This window comes from Vicugna pacos, chromosome 17 (genome assembly GCF_048564905.1).
Source record: "Vicugna pacos chromosome 17, VicPac4, whole genome shotgun sequence".
Taxonomy (NCBI): Eukaryota; Metazoa; Chordata; class Mammalia; order Artiodactyla; family Camelidae; genus Vicugna; species Vicugna pacos.
The window spans coordinates 21,636,550-21,658,279 of record NC_133003.1 but is presented as its reverse complement, the minus strand read 5'-3'; the positions used below and the strand labels follow the sequence as shown (position 1 = coordinate 21,658,279).

At 47.6% G+C, this 21,730-nt stretch overlaps 3 protein-coding genes across 5 annotated transcripts in view; 2 read left to right on the top strand and 1 right to left on the bottom strand.

Annotated features, from left to right (window-relative positions):
* Positions 1–3,470, top strand: part of USP4 (ubiquitin specific peptidase 4) — a 33,830-nt gene extending 30,360 nt beyond the window's left edge. For both annotated transcript variants that reach the window (XM_006196295.3, XM_006196296.4), the window contains 3 exons: positions 64–167; positions 2,392–2,480; positions 2,881–3,470. In XM_006196295.3, the coding sequence (XP_006196357.1) occupies positions 64–167; positions 2,392–2,480; positions 2,881–3,039 (352 nt within the window). In that variant the 3' untranslated portion in view covers positions 3,040–3,470. The remainder of the gene's footprint in view (positions 1–63; positions 168–2,391; positions 2,481–2,880) is intronic.
* Positions 3,471–4,220: 750 nt separating this feature from the next.
* Positions 4,221–18,179, top strand: C17H3orf62 (chromosome 17 C3orf62 homolog). Its single transcript, XM_006196294.4, has 5 exons — positions 4,221–4,890; positions 5,630–5,721; positions 6,797–9,381; positions 10,940–11,099; positions 16,569–18,179. The coding sequence occupies exons 1-3, from the start codon at positions 4,394–4,396 to the stop codon at positions 7,060–7,062; spliced, it is 855 nt and encodes a 284-aa protein (XP_006196356.2). The 5' UTR covers positions 4,221–4,393; the 3' UTR covers positions 7,063–9,381; positions 10,940–11,099; positions 16,569–18,179.
* Positions 14,200–21,730, bottom strand: part of IHO1 (interactor of HORMAD1 1) — a 34,015-nt gene continuing 26,484 nt past the window's right edge. For both annotated transcript variants that reach the window (XM_006196293.3, XM_072941315.1), the window contains exons 8-9: positions 16,548–16,654; positions 14,200–16,206 (exon numbers count right to left, since the gene is read on the bottom strand). In XM_006196293.3, coding sequence (XP_006196355.1) covers positions 15,061–16,206; positions 16,548–16,654 — 1,253 coding nt within the window. In that variant the 3' untranslated portion in view covers positions 14,200–15,060. The remainder of the gene's footprint in view (positions 16,207–16,547; positions 16,655–21,730) is intronic.

Below are 21,730 nucleotides of genomic sequence, written 5' to 3'. Positions count from 1 at the left end.
TTGCTCCGACTTCTTTCTCTGAGTTTAATGTACTGAAGGGCTGTTTTTGGTTTCTGTGCCCAGAGCTCTGAACATGTCGGAGTTTGTCTGTGACCTGTCAGCAAGGCCTTATGTGTACGACCTCATTGCCGTGTCCAATCATTATGGAGCCATGGGGGTTGGCCACTGTAAGTACAGACATCTGCTTCCTTCTGAGATGTTGAAGTGCCCTCGGCCAGTCATCTTTCACCAGCCTCTCCCTGTGTGCCAGGCATTGCCCTAAGCACTTGACTTACACAGCTCCCCGGGGCCTCGGGTTTCAGGGTTTTCCATACTGCTGCCCCTCCATTTTTTGGTGGGATAGTGGTTCATATTCTTTAATCCAGTAACCCACCTCTGGGAATCTATCCTAAGGAAATGACTTAGGGAAAAAGCTTTATATGCAGAGATACTCACCTATGTATAATAGTGGAAAATTAGGGACAGTGTTGGTGATCAGCAGTTGGCACTACTGTCCGTCTGCTTGGTGGAAGAGATCACAGCCATTGCAAGATAAAATTAATAATAACATGGGGAAATGCCTGCGATATGGTAAGTGAAAACCGTTACACAAAATTACATCATTATAGAAGGTAGTGTCACAACTACATTAAATCAAAAGACAAACTATGATAGGAGGGAGGAAAGCCTAGAAGGAGAGATACCAAAATGCTGATTTTGCTTTTTTCTTTTTATTCATTTTTTTTCCAAGATTTCTATAATGTGTAGGATTACTTTTATTATAAAAAGACCTAGTATATTTTGTTACTTGTTTACAGAAAGGTGTTAGTGGTATCGGAGTGAGAAGCTGGGTTTCCTCATGTCTCCTCTGTTGCATCTGCACCATGATAAATGCCACTACACCCACTGTCAGGACCACAGGAGATGACACCATGAGGTGTTAGTTCTGTGCAGTGTCACAGTGGATTATGGAACTTCCCTAAACCCCCGTCTTCTCCCCTATGCTGATAAGCTTCTGTTGGCCCAACAGTCTCTTCTCCTGCCTCTCCATTCGTACCATATCACCTCCTGGCTCTAATGGCTGCTCAGTCTCCAACCCTCAGGTTTACATTCCAGGCCATCAGAACAACAGGGAAAAAAGAGCACGACCTTCCCTTTTAAGCAGAAGTCCCTCTCAACTCCGCTATATACATCTCATCGGCTATAACTTGCTCACATGGCTACCATCTAGCTGTAGGAGAGGACTGTGCCTGTTTGAATTTGGGGCTCTGCTGGAGTGGCTGTTAGCAGTCTGATCACGTCACATCCTGCAGCATTTAGTTCTCTGCAACTTTTTCTCCCAAAGTTAATTTTGATCTCTGTGTTCGTATAATACTGGACAGATGTATTCACTTTAAATTGCTACTTCAACACATAAACATTCTACTTGGGCAAGTTTCTTAGCCTCTGTATGTTTCAGTTTTCTCATCCAGGAGATTAGGCTGGTTGTGTAAGGGCCGACATTAGGTATGTAGTTGTCTAACACCAAGATTGCCAATGTTAATACCAAGCACAGACAGTGGGGACAGGCTCTTGGCACCTCCTCTGTCACCTGTACTTTCACCTTCACTTGGTACAGTAGATGTTACAGTGAGGAATGGTTAAACAGTTTACCAAAGCCACACAGCAGGTTGAGACTAGAAACCAGATCTTCATTTGATTCTGTCTTTAGAGTCTGGGTGGAGCAGGAATTGGACATTGCTGCTGGGATTGCTGTTGTAAACACATCCTGCTTGGAAATACTATAAAATCAAAACCGGAAGTGTTGGCTGTGTGGAACGCTTGGACCAATGTGAGGAATTGTTACCCAGCCACAGACTCTTGACTCATCGTTTTCGAGGAAGATAAATTTAAGTTTTCTTGTCCACATCCCAGCTCTGCAAACCCAGACACCCAGTGTATCCCTCACTGGGATTACCCCACAGGCTCCAGAGGGAGTGAGAGGCAGTAGTAGCCAGCCATCTGCCCGGATGAAGTGGGGGAGTTTGACTTGGCGTGTTTTTGAGAACTGTTGTTTTGCTTAAATCTTACAGTGGCAGCTCCTTTTGTGGATCTCCGGCTCAAGTATTCTTAGCCACCATGAAGATTGACAGTGGATTCCTCTGTTTTTTGGATTAGTTTTCCAAAATTGCTGTTTAAAACCTTGATCCCTGGCAGCTCCATTTTTACCCTTTAAGTGTCTTTTTGAGAAGGAAGAGATTTTTTTTTTAAAGTATGAGTTATCTTTGGGTTGTTAGGACATAAGATGTAAATTACTTTAAATTTCAGACTCTGTTTCATTTTTTGGAGTTTTGTTGCTGTTGAGTGCCAGCCTAATGAACTAGCCAGGTTAGCTCTCCGGTGACTATTGGGTATTCTCTGTTGATTTGGCAGACACTGCATACGCGAAGAACAAACTGAACGGGAAGTGGTATTACTTTGATGATAGCAATGTGTCCCTGGCCTCTGAGGATCAGATAGTGGTGAGTAGGCCCTAATACCTAGTTCCTGTTCTTACCTTTAGGGATTAGAACTGGGAAGAGTCTCCTGGGCTAGCTGGTCATTTTGTCATTCTGCTGGGGCAGTGGGAGCTGGGTGTGGCAGAGAGAGTCGGCTGCCATTCCTTCCCAACCCTTCCTAAATGAGACACTCAGCTCTCCTCAGGGTCTGTCACAGGGCCCCTGCTTGTCCCCACTCCCTGGGCAGGGTCAGCATGAGCCAGCCTCAGGTGGAAGGGTCCTTGCTGTCACCCCTGTATGTGGGTGCACAGGGCAAGATGGCGGATCCCCAAGAGTGGTGTGATCTGAACAGTACGAGAAGAACTAGGAGGGGAGTGAGTGATTTTTCCAACCAGTGAATGGACTTTCCCTTCTTGTGTTTTAGACAAAAGCAGCTTACGTGCTGTTTTATCAGCGTCGAGATGATGAATTTTATAAGACACCTTCACTCAGTTTTCCTGGATCCTCTGATGGTGGGACAAGACCAGGAAGCTCACAGCAGGGCCGGGGGGATGATGAGGCTTGCAGCATGGACACCAACTGATCTGCCTCGGTGACCCTGCACCACAGCACCAGTGTAATCCCCCCCGGAGAACATCTTTGACATTGAAGACTGCTAGTGTTCCATCTAAAAACCAGATGAGGAAATTTCCTTCTTTTATGAGCAGAAGAAAAAAAAAAGACCCTGTTTGCTCAGAAGGGTTATGTCAAGAGGCTGAATTATTATTTTTTTTATACAGGTGGTGAGAAGTTTCTGTAAAAGCTGTGGAGCTGGAAAGTGGGGATCAGGGGTGGGGGCACACAGTGGAGGATGTCTGATGGATTCCAAAGAATGAAGAGGGACACGCTGTAATTGAGCTCAGCGTGGCTGTGAAGACCTGGGGCAGGCTGCCCTGAGTCCCTGGATTTCTGATTCTGGTGCTGATTGCTGGTCCCCCTGGTAGTCTGCCCACAGTAAACCAAGCCTCGAGTAAATTTGATGTCGTCTCCTCCCTTGCTGTGCACTGAGATGGGATTATATTTCCCTAAAAATTAGCCACTGAAGCCCATTTCTGTTTCCCTTTGAGTCATCTTTCCAGCCTTCTTCCCCCTAATGAAATGAAGGTACTTGGTGTTGGGGTTTCCTGGCCCTCGGTCTCAGGGGAGCCTAGCAGTTGTCATGCCCCCACTATCCTTGATGAATTGAGACAGTGGGATACCAAGTGGAACTTTGATTAGATCTCACCTAAAAGAAGTCCGTACAGGAAACCGCTAGGTACTGTGTCCCATGCAGTGGTTTCTCTCCATGTTGGCTTGAGAACGGAACCTTCCTGGGCTTGAAAAGGGCTCCCGCTCTGGCTGCTGACTTGGTTACAAGTGAGGTCCCCGCCCCTCCAGCCGGTTCTCGGCGGCCTGGCCTCCCCACACTTGTCCCTGTCGCACCCCCACCCACGCGAGGCCGCGCTGCCTTCGCGCTGCGTGGGTTCAAAGAGCCGGGTCGTTCGGGCTTTTTTGGTCTGACCTTTAACCCGAGCCGTGGGGGTTGGGCCCGGGGGGGGGGGCACTGGCGATCGCTCGGGTCGCGCGGCGACCGTTGGCGGGGTCGGCGGTGTGGTCGCGCTGCTCGGTGAGGACGCGCGGTCATCGAGGGCCGGCCGGGCGCAGGGTGGGGCCGGGTCAGCGGCTTGAGAGCCGAGCGGGTTGCGAGTGGGTTGCGGGCAGGGCTGAGGGGCGGGCGGGCGTGGGAGCCGAGGGAAGAGGGCCGGTGGCCCGGGCGCTCGGGCGGGATCCTGGTTCCTCCCTCCGGAAAACTGCGGGTCTCACCCAACACCCCACCGCCGGGGAGGAAAGCGGCTGGAGTGTGGGTCCCCCTGCTCCCTGGCCCGTGGTGTGGCTCAAGCGCAAGGAAATCGTGGCAAATGCCCCAATCGGGAGTGGTTTGCAACCTCATCTGTCACATTATTCTCGCGTTGCTCTCCATTTCCAGTGTATTACATAATAAAGACATGTCTGAAAAACTGAGAAGATGCAGAAAGGAGCTGACTGCAGCCATTGACCGAGCCTTTGAAGGAGTCAGTCATTCCCAGGAGTGCTCAGGCCGGCAGGGGCTGGAGCTGGACACAGCGCCGCTTTCCACCCCGCTCCCTGCGCACCGGCTCCTCTGCAGGAGGCACCCGCTGGCAGCCTGCTCCTCTGCGGCTCCCTCCTCTCCTTTTCACTGTACTCCCGAGAACGGGAGCCCTACCTTTGCGCCAAACCATGGTCCCGTGAATGCCAAGCCACACACTTTCTGCCCCCAAAGAAAACCTCTGACCAGCAAGGAAAACATCCTGATGCATTCCTCCATTTTGGCACCTGAAAGGCAGTTTTGGAGAGCTGCAGGAGATGGGGAGAACTGGAAAAAAGACAGTCTAAGGTGACTCCAATCTGATAGGTTAATAGCTACATCAGGGGGTCTCATATCTGAAAAAAAACTATCGAAGATCCTAAATCTGGCTTAGGAACGTGTGTGTGTGTCTGAGTGTGTGTGTGTATTAAGGGCTAGGATGTCTCACCAGTCATGGAAACCACTGCAGTACTGACAGGGGTAGTGAGTGTTAACCTGATTTTAGAAGTCACTTTACTCCAGTGTTTTTTGTCCCCTCTGGGGAGAGGCTGTTGAATAGCTGGGCCCTGCTTCATGACTTCATCCTTGCTTCTGCTCCCCTTCCCCACCCAGGAGCTTTTAAGATTTTCCCTGGGATAAGGTCTCCGTTAGACCTTTTTTTCTCCCAGGTAGCTGTAAACTGCCTGGTTCTAGACATCTTGATTTGGGGCAAGGAGGACCATGTGGGCTGAAACTTCAAGGTCCTGCCGTCACAGCTGTCCTGTAGACAGAGACTGAAGAAGCCATTTAATTGTTTCAATTCTACAAATATTTATGCTGGTGTTCACAGACACTAATGGGCAATCCGATGCTCATGAGTCGTTCTGATGAGGCTATTAGTCAACCTCCCTGATTTAGCGGTTCCCAGTTGTCCTCTAATCACAGCATAAACGACAGTTTAAAGTTACCCGTTTTGTCTTTAAGATTATCTAACACTGAGTTCCCCTCCAGTATTTTCTTGAAAGAGGATCTAATGCCCCACCTTTTTCTTTTCACTTGGGGGCTGCAGGAAAGATACGGAGAAAGATTTGAAGGTTGATTCAAACCTGCCACTCAGCAGTTCTAGCCATGAGGTCACAAAGGATCTGCTTGATATGATCGGTGAGTACAGAGGGCCAGTCCATCCTCTCCCTGGGAGGACAGGTCCTGCACACAGGCTCCGAGTCAGGAAGTGTGTTATAAAAAGACCAGACTTATTTCTCATCCATTGATTTGGTAGATTTGTTTTGCTCACGGCAGGCTCTGTGCTTAGAGCCCTCACGAGCTGAGGGCTCACACATCAACCGGGTCATTTCATAAATGTACGCTTAGAGCGAATCCCTGGAGGCCAGGGACAGCAGCCCCCTGGGTTGAGCTTAGTTCTGAAGGAAACAGAACATAGGCGAAGATGGGGTGGGGGAGTGGTCCAGCTGGGGTGGGTAATACAAGGTTAGACACAAGGTTAGAAGGCAGAAGCTCCCCTGTAATTCCACCACAGAGACAGCCACTATTAACACAGTGATGTGCATCCTGTCACATTTTTTCTACACATACACCTGTATATTCTGTGTGTGAACTATGTGAGCCCTATTTTAAAGTGACACACTACACAGTGGACAGAAGGCTCCTAATTAAGGGATATGCACATCGCCGTGGGGGCTGTCTGAAGCTGTTGGCTCTGAAGGGTCTCCAGGTTTTGAGGATGGAAGGAGGCCTGGTGAGGGGAGGTACTTGCCCAAGGCCATAAAGCAGGACCCCTTCCAGTCCACCGCTTTGGTGAACTAGGTCTCCTCCAGTAGCTCCAGGAGGTGAATGGAAGTGATCACCACCTTCGCTCACCTTGCAGGGGCCTTGCCGATGGCAGGCAGTGTTTTGCTTACCCAAAAGATCCTACTTTTCTTACACTGTCTGGTCATTCCTGCAGGTCAGGGAGTTCCCTGAGAGCCAGGACAGGTGCAGGCATCTCTATTACACCTTCCTTGGAGGCTGGCAGGTGGTTGGGGTCAATAAATGCCTGGGCTTAGAAGGAGGGCACGAGGCCCATCTTAAAATCTGGCAGCCCGCCGGCTCTGGGGCACGAACGGTGGCCTTGCCCAGTCTCAGGAGGTGGCTGCCCATTTGTGGTTTATAACTTGTGCCTGGAATGTCTTTAGAATCCCTCACTGGATTTGTAATGCTGAATGTTTTTATTTTTAAGACCATACAAGCATTCGAACTATTGAGGAATTGGCTGGAAAACTAGAATTTGAAAACGAGTTGAACCGCGTGTGTGGTCACTGCGATGATTCACCCTTCAAGGAGGAAGCCTGGGCCCTACTGGTGGACGAGAGCCCTCAGGAGGCCTCGGATGCCGACCCTGGCAGCTTCAAGCAGGCTTTCGATGACCGCAATATCGTGGAGACTGTTCTGGACTTGGAAGAGGACTACAATTTGATGACCTCTTTTAAATACCAAATTGAGTAAGGATGGTTGACTTCAGCTTTGATTCTTTTTACAGCAGGAGACTGAGGATGGGGCACCTGTGCAGAGCAGTCAGTCGTCATTGGGGGCCACATTCTTCAAAGAATTGGCAGAATCTGAATTACCCCAATGTTTTTAACTTCTAGTTGTGTCTCTTTTTGAGCTGAGAGCCCAGGTTTTTTGTTGTTTTCTTTTTTAATTCTTTTGCTTTGAAAATGTTTCTTATTGTTGTTGGGTTGTTTTTTTTCTCTCACTTTTCTTGCCATCTTGAATGTTTCTTTTCTTCCTTCCTTCCTCCCTTCCTCCCTCCCTCCCTCTCTTCCTTCCTTCCTTTCTTTCTTTCTTCCTTTCTTTCCTTCCTTTCTTTTCTTTCCTTTCTTTCCTTCCTTTCCTTTCTTTCCTTCTTTCCTTTCTATCCTTTCTTTCTTTCCTTTCTCTTTTTTTTTTTTTTGATTGATGTTCAATATACCCAGTACCCAAGGCAGGTACGGGTCATGGGCCTCCGTTGGTCTCTTGGTGTTCTTTTCCATGGGCCCCTTAAAAATTACATTGGCTACAACCAGGGTGGGCTTTCCATACCCCCAGGACCAGCCCATTCTAGGTCAGCTCAGCCTGTATGGTGTTGAGACGGACCTTGGCCCCAGGCCGTCTGCCACTTTTGCACGCTCTGTACATAGAGCTGCCTGTCTCCTGCATGTGCCCCATGCCCTCATGTCCAGACCAGCCTTCCCTCAGTCCCTCCATCCCTGCCACTGCCCAGCTCAAAGGCCTCTGCAAAGACCTCCCACCCTCCTACTTGTGTCAAAGGGGCTGACAGTATCCCTGGTCCCCTCCTAACAGGACATTCCCATGAGGCCTCCCTACCACACCCCCCCCATCAACACCTGGGCCCTCAGCTGAGGGAGGAGGGGAGGGATAAGCCCAGATCCTGAGCCTCATCCATCCCACTCCAGGCCTGGACACCTTGGAGGCTACAGGTGGTTTCCATGACAGTGACCCTGCTGGGGCCAAATGGACAAGGGAATGAAGGAAGGATCAGGCGACTGCCCTCTTAGGTCAGCATAGCAGCAAAAACTTAGCAGGGCTGTCTCTAGCCCCACCCCTAGAGAGAAAGGACATCATTAGAAATTATTTGGACAAATCTCTCAAAGCCATGATGTTCTTCCAGGAAACCTAATAAGCTGTTGGGCAAGGCGTGGTGCCTCCCAGAAACTGAGTCTCAGGGACTGCCCACCTCCCACGCTGATGTGGGAGGAGGTGGGTGAGAGGGCTGGTGAGGGGGGCTGTAAGACCCAAAGCCCAAAACAAAGAGCTGGGGAGGAAGGCCCAGAGGCCTCAGACACCCTACCAGGCCATATTTTAGTCCAGAGACCCAGCACAGGGCAGGCCGCAGAGCTGGCAACACTCCTCCACCGCAGGTCTGGAGACCTGCGTGCACTTACTCCTTAGTGTTGCGAGACCAGGCACCTGTGCACCCTGAGAACTAGCCTCTGGCCACTTTGCTAGACGGGCCTCCCCTGCAGGCACAGCCACCGCCACTGCCCTGTCTGGGGTAGAGGGCAGGACAAGCTAACCAGAGGCTCTTCCCAGGCCACCTGACACTCATTCCTTGCAGGTGGTGGCATCCTCAGTAAGTACTCAGACTAGAGCTGGGGACGAGGGTTTTCTTCCTGAGCAGGAAGGACAGGAACAAATGAGAGGAAATGCTCACAGCCTCCTCTGCTACCCCGCTGTGGGGAGAAGGGGCCATCTGGATGGAGAGATGTCTGGCTACTTGATACTCAAAAAATCCAGGTCTCCCAGCAGTGCTCTCTAAATAACACGTGCTGATGTGGACACTCTCCTATGGAGGAGATGGAGCTTAATCCCCAGCCCCCAGCCCCTGCCTCACCACCCCTTGAGGGTGAGCTGGACTTTGTGCCTGGCTTCCCAGGACTAGAGCAGGGAAGAGAAAGCTAGTAGATGACATGGAGGAGCCTGCAGACACCGTGTAACCAACGACGAAGGTGGGCCAGCAGTGATGTCCTGTGCACTCGCCCACCTTTGTGCAGGTGCAATGAGAAAGGCACTTTGTTTCCGTGCTGTTCCTACCAAACCCTCATCCCTGAGCTAATCAGGAGACGACCATCAGACAAACCCAGACTGGGGGGCATTCTGCAGGATACCAGGCCAGTACTCCTGACTGTCAAGGGCATGAGAAACTGCCTCAGAGCAGTGGACAAACACTGAGGTAAATGCAATGTGGTATCCTGGACTGTATCCTGGAACAGAAAGAGGACATTAATGGAAAAAAACCAGATGAGATCTAAATAAAGTCTCAAGGTTAGTTAATATTTCTTAGTTTTGACAAATATGCCACAGTTATGCAAGATGTTAACATTAAGAGAAGCTGGGTGAAAATTTTTTTAAAAATTTAAAAAGACAAAAAGAAGCTGGGTGAAAGGTGTATATGAACTCATTATCTTTACAACTTTTCTGTAAATCTGTTATTCTAAAATTAAAAAAATTTTTTATGTAGTTGATCCCAAGTTTGAGAGATGTGTGTGAGCACATGGGCAGAAAATTGTTAGAGAAGGGACAAGGAGGATTTAAGTAATTTTTTTGTCTGTATTTTTTTGTTTGTTTTTTGTTTTTGGGGTGGGAGGTAATTAGGTTTGTTTATTCATTTATTATTATTATTTTTAATGGAGGTACCAGGGATTGAACCCAGAACCTCGTGCATGCTAAGCACTGCGCTCTGCCACTAAGCTATACCCGCCCCTCTTTTTGTCTGTATTTTTTAATGTATCTGCAGTGGACACATTAAATGGTAAATTCTTCCCTAGACCCTCCTCATAGTGGCTCCTACTGACCACAGAGGGTCATGACCCTCCAGATGCTCTGCCAACACAAAGCCATTGGCAGCTCTGCGAGGGGCGCAGGCACTGAGGGCAGGAGAAATGGCGGCTGCATGCCAAGCCCTACTCTCCTTACGACCTTGTTCCCCTGTGCGCAGGGATAGAGTTGTTTTGAAAACCCTCATCTCCACCAAGCAGCTGTCACCTGCCCAGAGGTGACCATCACAGTTTCTGGGGTCTGGGGCAGGTCCCAGGCCTGCTGCGGGGGGGTGGGGGGGGCTCAGCAGGGCGCTGACGAGGGGCCCACCCTTCCCTGTGGGTGCTGGACTCTCAGGGCTGGAAGCTCTAGGTGTCCCCGAGCTGTTTCTCAGAGCTCATTTCTCATTCCCCAGGAGAGGTTTTGCAGAGGGAGTGGCTGCTAGGAATGGGGATCCAGCCCTAGCCCTACAGGACTGGAATGAGAAAGTTTTTATTGCCTGCAGCAGAGACTGCCTGCAGCCCGTGAGGTCGGAGTGTGGTGGGAGAAGGGTTCAGGATATCCCTGGCTGGAGAGACCAATATACCTCTGTTTTAGCAAAGCTGTTATGTGAAAATTCAGATTTTCCAAAGGGCTAATTCATCCTGGAATCCTTAAATGAGGAGCTTTTCCTCACTGTAGAAACACAGCTGTTCAGTCAAGCAGGTGAGCCCTGAGCCTCTGGCATGCCAGTCCCAGAGTAGCAGGGGTGGCCACATGGTTACTTCCCTGGGGACATCTGCCTCCTGTCTCTGTATCCCTTGCTCCCCAAGGTGCCCAAAGGAGACCTTCCTGCCTTTGTCATCTACTTCAGGGCAGCAGACAGATGTGTGCTCATCTGCACAGAGCAGGAGTCTGGAAAGTGGATCTCCAGGGATTTATCTGGAGGAAGAACAGGAACGTAGAACATTTATTTTAATAAAACTTCCTCAGGTTTGCACAGAGCTGGGACCAAAGACTTCTTGGGGAGACATTGATATTTGAGAAACTAAAAATGTTTTACGTCATTTGGTTTTCTCCCCCGCAGTTCATCTTGGCAAACCAAACAATCACTGAATTGTTTCCGTGGAAACACCAAACTGCAGTTTGGATTAGCAGAATCAAAATAGAAACAAGGCAGCTTCAAGAATAAATAGGAGCTTTGGAACCTGCTAGTCGCCAGCTGCAAGTTCAAGCAACAGCACAAGGCATGTGAGAAGCTGGGCCCATTTAGTCCAATAAGGAGGAGTTTCCAGGTCCCCTGGATGCATCCCACTGGGTTGGTGCCAAAGTCACTAGAAACCATCTCTGTATGCAGACTGATAACCTCTGTAGCAATACTTATGGCAGGAGCTGGTCTGTAGAAGCTAGGAGAGGCTGGGGGACAGAGGGAGTGGGAAAGCCAAGGAAGAAGGGACAGGAAAAAGGAGAGATGAGTGAATGCTGAGTGACGGTCCAGCGAGGAGGGGAGGTCACAGTTGAGCCCTGGGAGCAGAGCAACAGTTCTTTTAAGAGGATAATTCAAGGATGTCCAAGGGCTGGAACGGTGACCCTGCACTCAGCCCCATCCGGATTGCGATGTTCCTCACATTCCTGGGTGTGGCTGTCTAGCCACACGGGTCAAGACTGGAGTCTGTATTCTTGCCAGGTGGGCTCTGGGGGGCCCCTGTGGTTAGTAAGCCTCTGTCTCTGTGTGGCTCCAGCCAGCACAATCAGGCACACAAGCCAACCTTCTCAGGGTTTCTTCCCCATGCCTCCTGCTCCCCTTACTAGGAAAATGGGAGAGCCACCCCCCGCCCTCTGCCCTGGCTCCTTGGCATTCTCCTGGACCCCCCAGTCCCAGGGAAGACTCCAAGGGGTCAGGAGACCTGGAGGAAGGAGACAGACAACCTTGGGGTCAAGGGGATTGTTCCTGCCTTTGCACCCAGGAATGTGCTGCTAGGGCAGCAACACCATCCTGCAACTGGAGGAGTTGTGAGCTGTTAAGGATCAAAGAAATTGATGAAAAGGATTTGCAAAAAAAGCCAATCTCCCTCCTCTTGAATGGCCAGCCAGGGACTCACCCAGTACCCCGTGGTACCTCACCTAACTGAGGCACAAGACATTTAATGTGGCAGTGAAGACCGGTGAATGAGGAAAGCAAACCGGGGAGGCTGCTGCACCTGATTATGGTCGTTACTAAAAAGATTGTCATCCCAGGACATTCTGAGGTTCTGGCAATTTGCTTTCTCCCTGGAGTACGTGGGAGAACATTAGTATTTTAGGTTCCAGCTAAATATTTATAGAGGGAACAAAGTTTTATTCAGGAAGTCTACTTGACAGTGGATTCCAATCCTAGTGGGGAAGGACTTTCTGTGATAGGCCTGTTCGAAAATGCCTGATTTGTTGAAGAGTTTTGGCCTAAAGCCTGGCATGAAGAAAAATTTCAGAACTGCTCTAACCTTGTAGGAAGCAACTATCTTTTTTGAGGGCAAAAGGCTGTTGTTTTATGGGCACTTTAGGTGGGAGCTGGCCTGGGAGAGAGGAATGGGCATCTTACAGAACCCTCATCAGGAGCCCTTTGCAACTTCTGAAACAAAAGACAAAAAAGGGAAGTTGTAGAAAGATGCTCAAGAGACCCAGCTTTCAGGACAGGCTGCCAGGAGCAGTTTGAATGATAAGCAAGCAATCCCTGCCCTCTGCAAGTATTTATCAAGTGTCAGACACTCTCCAGGATGCTGAGGATACAGTAGGGATGAGGCAGATGCTGCTGTTGCTTCTGGAGTTTATATTCCACTGTGTAAGGTGGGCAAAGCACAAAAATAGTGATTTCATACATCATTTCAGATGGAGCTGTGTGAAGAAAATTAAAACAGGGTAAGGGTGTGGGCAGTGAGTATGGCGAGCTCCTTCAGAAGAGGGCAGGAAAAGGCCTCTCTATAGGTGACATTTAAGTTGATACTCGAATGTCAAGACAATTAGGGGCTGCAGCTGGCTTCATTTCCATCCTCAGGCTGTAGCTGGAGTTGTATCAGAGGGAGGAACCCCTAGGTGGGCCCGAGGCCAACAGACCTCCCACCACATCCGCCCCTGTGTAGCCACATACGTCTCTATTAGCATCCAAAGAGCCAAAAACGTTGTGTGCTCCAGGGACGTGCCTGGGCTGTGTCATGCTCACCAAATTTGGCAGGAACACAGTAGTTAAAAAAAAAAAAAACCTTAGGAATAAAATAAGAAATAGAATATCCTTTCCTGATGACTGCCAGAGACAGGCAGTATAATTTTAATTAACCCAGCCTTGTTAGGAGTTAAATTTACTGCTCATTCTACAAAAACACCCAGCTCATGGAACACTGAGTCACCCTGACCTTTGACTTTAAACAAAATGAAATACTTCTGAAGAAATACAGGATTTCATAACACACAGCAGAATCAAAGAACAGAGGGTCCTGCTTTGGCATTTCAAAGTTGAACAGACCCTTCAGTGAGAAGGCCACAGTCATAAATACTGGTGGAGTTCCCTCAACAGAGTTTCAACTTTGAATTAAAATGATTAAACATTTCAACCTAGAGCAATAAAACATTTCCAGATTCAGATCTCTAGTCTACAAGCATGCTGAACTGCTGGGCAGCCACCTGTAGTCAGTCTGGGAACGGCTGGAAGGAATCCTCTGTGTGGCTGGGCTCCTTCCTCCCTGCCTTCCTTGCACAAGCAGAGAAAACCGGCAGGTGAGGCAGTGGAGGCTGGTGGGGGATAGGGGGGGACCAGATATCCAGTGAGACCCACAGGGAGAGGAGAGGCTAGGACAGCCTGAGGCAGAGTCTGCACTTCCCTGGCCTTGGTGGGGGTCGTGGGGGTGGCTGCTGCCATTGCCTGTGGCTACAGACCACGGAAGGCCCTTGGTCTGGAAGTGAGAGTGAAAACCACTTATGCTGGTGCCTGGTACCCCTGCCAAAGTTCTTGCAGGCAAATTAAACTCTCCCAGATTTTTGTGGGATACATACCCCTGAAAATAAAGAATATAAAAATAAGAAATCAAGAACCACTACTTTTTATAATGGTCCACTCAGAGGCCCCAGTGTCATTTACTGTAGAGGCTTGTAAAAGGGCAAATTCTGGAAGCTGTCTATCCATGAGGATTTTTACTTTCATAAGAAAAAGAAGAAAACAAAAAAATCAGTTTGAGTAGGGTGTGGTTTATTCAAAATCATCTTGTTAGAAGTGTAGGGAAAAAAAGTGTAGGGAATAAAAAGATAGTAAGCATCTTATCTATTTGATCTCCTTGAGTAAATGGATGGGAGATCAATCAACTTAAAAGAAAAAGCATATATGATTTTAAACATTTTATCTTTATTTTTTGATTTATTTTATATTACAAAAGAAATATATATTGCAAAAATTCAAAAACTTTAGCAAGCTATAAATGGAAAGCCCAAGTCTCATATAAGCCCACTGCTCTCCAGAAATGATACAGGGCCCACAGCTGCCCTCATTAGGTTTGAAAGAGTGGTTGAAAACAGGACAGGGGAAAACAGCCAGGAAGAGAAATCGAACTGTGTGGCTGTAAAGAGTGCTGCTCTGGGCATTGTTTGATTCAGGTCACCTCTCTTATACTGGCAGCTTTAACACTATTTCTCTATTCACAAGAATTCTGACTTAATATGTCCTATAATATGTCCATTGACCAAAAAATGCACATGCTGTGGCAGCAAAAATAACAATTTTTATATAATATATTTTTTTTAAGTCCTGAGGCCCGGAAAGATATTGGTCATGTGAAGGAAATGTTTTGAAGTCCAAAAATGTTGTGTTTGGGAGTCAAGCTGCCACAGCAACAGCTTTGTGAGAGCCCTTCTGCTGCTGGATATTCGATAGGGAAGGCAGTCCTCCTACCAAAGGCGGCACCCTCTCCCGATGCCCCACACCCGGGCTGTTGCCCCAGCTCTCACCACCACCATCTTCCATGTTTTATTCCCATTAATAAAGATGCATTTATCCCATATGCGCTGTCATGGGCAGCACCTGGCACCCAGAATGCCAGATCTGCTCCCCATCTCTGCATTGCCCACCCACAAGCACAGCCTCTGACCCTGAGAGTCCCAGGCAGGCTTCAGGGACTTTCCAAAGTGTTCTGGGGTATTTTTCTAGCTGAGACCAATAAGTCATCAGCTGAAGTCACTACGGGCTGGTCAGAAGCCATCATCGCTGCTATCAAAACCCAGGTCATAGAGCATGTTCTTCCCTGGCTCCTTCCAGAGAGGGGGCTCTTTTCTGAGGCTGAGGTCGCTGAACCAGCTTATCTGGTGGTCCCCCTGGGAACTGTGAGAAAGCAAACTGTTGTCTTGGGAAGAGTGCCCGCTGAGCTGCAAGAGGTTCCCTGGCACAGCCCTTGCTGTCTTACTGGGCATGACTCTTCCTCCCAGAGCAGGACAGACTGGCTTTGTGGGGCTCCGGAGGCCCTGAAGATGCAGAGGCTGAGTAAGGGGTTCCTGCTGCCCAGGGAGGGGCCTCTGTGGGTCAGAAACTGGAGGCTGAGAATATTTAGAATTGGAAGCACAGGTTTTGCTGGGGGTTTGTTCTTGCTTCCTGGCTAGGCGCCTGCCTCTGGGGGCTTTCCTGGGCTGCTGCTTCTTGCCTCTCCTCCCTCTTTCTACAGTTCTGCCTTTCTGTTCAGTCACCATTATTTGTTCACAAGGGTCACAAGAAAACATGCCTTTGGCTTGACATTTCTGGCAGGTGTTCTTAATGTTGGCTGCAAAATTGTTCAAGTCCAGGAATATAAGCTGCGAGGCTCCTTGGGAAACCAGGTCCCTGTCACCAGGAACTGTGTGGCTCAGGATGCCAGAGCCTTGGTTCTCGGAGCCTGTTTTAGCAATAGCCCAATTCTGGCAGTTAGTCTGCACTGCCTTGTCCTTTATTTGCCTGTTTTGTTTGCCAGTTCCAAGTGCCGGCCGTGCAGCCTCTTCTTGGAGAGCATCACTCTGTGTTCCCTCACCCCAGACACCAAATTCCCCCGGCCTCGGGGAGCCCACACTAAGGTTGCTTGCAGCAGGGAGGGCCTGGGCCTGCCATGTAACTGGTTCCTTAGAGGCATATTTGTCCTGCCTGGTGAAACTGAGGCTCTGAGCCAGAGGTGGGGAGGTCTGGGAAGTGCTGTCTTTCACATGCCGGGGTCTCTGAGGGACGGAGATCAGCCTCTTTAGCTCTGCTAGGACACTGGGCATATTCAGCTGGCTTAGCTGCTCACACAGCTGCTGGAAGTCCTTACTCTGCTGGGCAACTAAAGCTTCAAGGCGCTGCAGGTTGGACTTCATTTCTATAAACTCTGCTTGTTTCTAAAGAGAGGCAGTGAGAAAGCAGAGAGTTATGGACAGTGCAACTCAGAATGTACAATAAAATGTGTGAACAAAACCAAGGATGGGCCAGCAGAACCAAACCTTGTCCCTTGTTGGGTACTGTACAGGGGAAGCACGGTACCTGTAGCAGGACCCCTAGGGTCCACATCCTGCCGGAGGACCTTGGGGGAGGAATCTGGCCTCTATGCTGGCCTGTTACCAAGGGACCTGTGGTGGCCTATGTTTTTGGCTGAAAATTTGCAATTTTCAAGGTATCTTTCAAGGTCTTAGTAACAAAGCCAGAAACATACTTGGGGAAAGAGGTCAGGGTTTACACTTACAGCTTCAAACCTCTTTTGCAGCTCAAGAATGGCCTGCTGCTCCATGTTGCCCTTGTCCTGCACTGTTTGCAACACCAGGTCACTCTGGGCCTGCGTGGTCTCCTGCACTAAATACAGAACAAAGACAATTCACCACGTGAAGACTATGGTATGTCCCATCCTGCCCAGACCACAGTGTTGGAGAGGGAGGAGCTGGAACCTGGCAGGGGCTACCTGAGCCTGCTCTGCTAGCACCCGGGATTCTAATCTTCCAGATCAGCCCTGGTGAGGAGAAGAAGCCAGAACAGGGTGGTTCCTCCACTGTCTCTTCTTCCCTCCCTCCCTGACAACATCCTGGCCAAAGGAGACTCAACTCTAGCACCTGCTAGGGGCCCTGAAACGTGCTGCCTTCTCCATAGCCTACCTTCTTGGCCCTGTCATTAGCGTGATCTTTCTAGAACATAGATATGATCGTGCCCTCTCTGAAACCTTCACTGAAACTGTCGGTGGCACCCCCCCCGCCCCAGCCACTGGATGAAGTCCAAATCTTTCAATTGGCTAACAAGACCCAGGCTCACTTCCCTTTATCCACTATCCTCTGCGTCTCTGAGCCCTGTTGCTACGCCATCTCTCCCTCACCATGGGCTGTTGTCCATGCTGTTCCCTCAGCTTAGAGTACTCCTGCTTCCATCTGTCACTCTACCATCCCCTCAACCACCACCTCAGTCCAACTAATTCCTATTCTTCCTTCTGCTCTCAGCAGTCACCTCCTTGGAAAATATCATTTCCTGTCTGGCTTGGATGCTGCTTCTCTCTGCTGGTGGCACCATGTGTGCTCTACCATCACTTACGGTCCTTCACTAATTTCTCTCCTCTTTACATTTTGGGCTCTAATGGATATGGTGACCTGAGTGCCAAGCACTCAGGACTGGTACCGATTCCCCTCTTTTGCATGAGGAGATTTTACACACACACACACACACAATTTATTTAAAAACACATTGTGTTGCAATTAATTATTGCCATCCTCTTGCTAAACAACAGGTCATGTGAAGATGCTCTTACATTTATTCAACAAATACTTAATGAGTATCTACTATACTAGGGCACTGAGCCATGTTCTCTGGTTATAACAGTGATCAAAATAGATAAAGCTCTCTTGAAATTACTGTTTAATAGGGAAAACAGGTAGTAAATGAGTAACTATACAAAGGACTATTTATAGAAACTCAAGGAGCTATATATCAAACTGGAGACCGTATAACAGGCAGATCTAGTCCATTCTTGAGGATGAGTTAAGACTTCCCTAAGAAAGTGATATTTAGCTGAATTATTGTTAACCTATGGGGAAAAGAATATTACCAACAGAAAAAAAGAGCAGGTTCTCCAAAGAGGAACCATGAAATCACCATGGCTGAAGCATGATGGGAGAGGGGAAGGTGGCCTGAGTGGAGGACACAGCCAGACAGAGGATCTGTAGCCTGATTCTAAGACTTCATTCATTGACACAGGTAAGCAGAGGGTTGACATGATTACATTTTCCCTTTAAAAGGAGAACTCTTCCTGCAATGTGAACTAGTGGGGGAAAGACTGGACACAAAACCAGAACAGAGATCAGAATTGACCCAAATAAAAACAGTGATTTGAAATCAATGGGGAAAGGATGGATTTTTAAGTCATGGCATTGGGACAAATCAGTTAGCTATTTACAAGTTAATTAACCTGGCTCTCTACCAAAATCCTGTTAAGAATATCAAAGCTCCACAATATGTTTTAGTTTAGAAACTATCAGAAGTTCTTTTACTTATTTAGGCTTATTTCAAATGCCTGTAGAAAAGGACAAAGAATTTTAATGGCCATTTAAAAACTCTTTTCCTGGCTTTTTCTACTTTAGAAAATAAAGCCTGAGCTCTAAGAGGGAAAGCACAGGGACATTTTTATAAAGTCACATACATATTAAATGCATAACAAGTACAATTTGCAAATAATCAGGAATAATACACCAGATATTCTATTTATTTTCTCATAACTATATGGAGTGTGTTTGAAGATTCTTGACAATTTTTTTTCATTTTAGATGAGTAAAAGACAATTTGGCAACAAGAGAGTGCTTAACCCTTCACAATAAATGGAAGCAAAACCAGAGTAACATCTGGTGCTTAAAGGACAGGATAAAAGACTCAAATTTAGTCTTCCTTGAAAACTCACCTCTCTACGACAGGTGCTTTGGTTAGTTCCCTATGTTCTAACCATTCTGTCTCTATTGTCTTAACTCAGGGCAGGGGTTTACACTTGGTACCTAATACAGGCTCTTTTAAGTTCAAATGATTTACTTCAGAGCTTCTCTTTAGAATAGAACATAATTCCCTTCCTGAAAGGAAGCTTGTATTTCAGTTTTCTTATATTAACGTAAATTCTAGATAGTTTAACAATTTTAATATAATTAAATAAACCATAGAGTACAAGAAGGAAACATGGTGGGAATTGTAAACTTGTAGTGGAGAAGAGCTTTCTAAGCAAAACATAAAGCCCAGAAGCCACTCAAAAAAATGGGTGTGTTGTGTGTTAAGTTTATTCCTAAGCAGTTTATCTTGTATTGGAATTATAAATGGCATCTTTTTTCCCATTACATCTTTTGTTAATTTCTGATACCTTACTAAATTATTTTATGGTTTGTGGCACGTTTCTGCTTGAATCTCAGAATATCAGGAAAAAAGATGAGACTTGAAAAATGTCTCAGTGGGCAGAGGGTTCCAGGTAATGTAATCAAGCAGGACCCTACTGGGCCTTCCTGGGGTAGACCCCTCCCCCATGTCCTCTACTGTATCTCCTCTCTGAAGTACCCAGATAATTGTTTCTCATGCATATTTCCTGAGTTTTTTAAATGCTAAAAGTCACCACCAAATGGAAGAAATTAAGTACTGGATGATCATGAGCATGTAGCCCCCAGACCTGGCGCCTAAGGATTGATCATCATCAACCAGAGAATTGTGCACAGCTGATCACAGACCCTAGGATGCCTCTCCCTCAGCAGGCCTTAAAAATGCTCAGCTGAAACCCTTTGAGGAGTTCAGGATTTTCTGGGGCATAAGCAACTTGTTCTCCCTCCTCGGCCCAGTAATAAAACTTCCTCTGCTCCGAATTCTGTTTGGAGCAGTTCAATATTTTTTGGCCGCACTGTGCGTCTAGTACGTGAACTTGTGTTCAATAACAATTTTGGCTAAGCCAGCCAGGAGTCTGTGCCCAAGGCCAGCCCTTCCCTGGGTCCCCAGCAGCTGCTGGAACTCATTTCACTCCAGGGAACTCAGAGGGACTCTCCCTGACAAGCACTGGCCATCGAGCAAGCTGTATGGAGCTAAGAAACGTCTGGTTCAGTGTAGCTTGTGGGTGAGTAGCTCCAGCTTGCGCAGGCTGGAAATTCTCTCTGTTCCATCTGGGCTTGTTGCAAGCGACTCTGTGTCCATTCTCTTTCGAGATCAGAGCCAATTTGGAGGCCTCCGTCTGCGAGTGGAAATGGAATTTTTAGATTACACCTCCTCTGATTGTCTGTGAGACTGGAGTCTATTTGTTGTTTGTGTTTTTGTGTGTATCATTCTAAGGTTGAGTGTCCCGGGCTTGTGCAGGATGGGAAAATTCTACCCTCTCCATCTGGGCTCATTCCCTTCCAGGAAGTGAGCCATTCTGGGCCCACTGGGAGCCACTCTTGGTCCATTCTCTTTCGGGAGCCAGGCCACTATGGAAGCCTCCATCTGGGAGTGAAAGTGGAATTTCTGGACTATACTTCTTCTGATCTTTTGATTGTGGGACTGTGTTTGTTGTTCGTATGTGTGTGTATCAATACTCCCATTGGCTGGTTGAGATGTCTTTAGTGATTACTGAAGCTTGCTTCACTTGTGATGACACCGGAGTATCCTCTATTGCATTGGCTTCACCGGTGGCGGAACATTGGTTGGGATTTTCCCTTTTGGGACTAGCCTTGGGCATTCATTCAACTTCATCTCTGATGGGGTGCTGTTTGGGGGTTCTCCCCTTTTGTATTGACGAGACATTGGTTGGGAATCTCCCTTTTGGGGCCAGGGAACTGTGACTCTGAGAGACCACTCTGAATTGCTGTTTACTTGATATTTGATAACATCGGCCGTCGGTAATTTTAGTATGGATGATCACACACCCTGAACACTGTGCCTGTTTTCTATGGTACGTATGTAGAGCAGCTTTCCTTATGGTATTGGTCACAGTTATTCTAAAGTCTATCTACATCTGTATTATTCTAACAATATTCTATAATTAAAAATATAATTTTTAAATAAAAATAAAATTATAAAAATGTTGCTCATGTTTTCCTAAAGCTCTATTTATGATTTAATCACCACGCTTGATATTGACTCATATGGAATTAATTTTGACATATAGAGTTGTCTATTTTCCAAAAATAGATTTTGATAGTGGCCCCTCTTATTTATTTTCCTAATGATCACTTTTTTAATAGAACTGATATCTATTAGGCAAAAGTACTGCTTTCTACTAACTACTCCACCCAAACTCAAGATGAAGTGGAATGTGGATGGCACTGATAATAAATTCTACTACTTTGGTCCTTGGTGTCCTCAGCTGAAGAAGAGGAGTTAGGTTAGGTTAGGTGACTGAATAATTTTGGTTGTAGAGGCAGACTGAGACTGGGGAAAGATTTCATGACCTCCTTCTCTGAAGGCATCAATTATACAATAACCCAAGAGAGTGCTTTCCCATAGTACCTTCCCCCTTCCCTTATGAGCAAGCTGCAAGCCTATAGGATGCACTGACTGGCAAGTTCAATTCTCTAGGCTAGTCGGACTGGGCACAGCCATACGACAGAGGATTTGTCTGGCTCCTCTCTCAGTGACTAACTTCCAGGTTCTGATCACTACCTACTAAGAAAGGGAATGATTCTGGACACGCCACTTGTGCCTACTTTAAAGAATGACCTGGCTTTCTAACTAATATAATGTCACAGTGTTTGTTACTGTTTGCCTTATCAATGTGGCTCTCCTGAATCTTACACTCTGAAAGTTAAGGAACCATCAGGGGTGAAGGATCAGTATTCCTACGCCTACTATAAGCCAGACTCTGTTATATTCCTCTCTCTGCCTTGATCCTGTGTTGGGCCCTTGGGCACTTCCATTCCCTATTCTGGGAATGCCACACCTTTGCTGCAACCTTCCTTT

What these genes read in the sequence shown, in the direction of transcription:
- C17H3orf62 (XM_006196294.4), top strand. Translation starts at nt 4,394, where the DNA reads ATGCCCCAATCGGGAGTGGTTTGCAACCTCATCTGTCACATTATTCTC. An exon ending in TGGAAAAAAGACAGTCTAAG is followed by an intron (nt 4,891 to 5,629) that starts GTGACTCCAATC and finishes TGGGGGCTGCAG; the next exon opens with GAAAGATACGGAGAAAGATT. An exon ending in GGATCTGCTTGATATGATCG is followed by an intron (nt 5,722 to 6,796) that starts GTGAGTACAGAG and finishes TTTATTTTTAAG; the next exon opens with ACCATACAAGCATTCGAACT.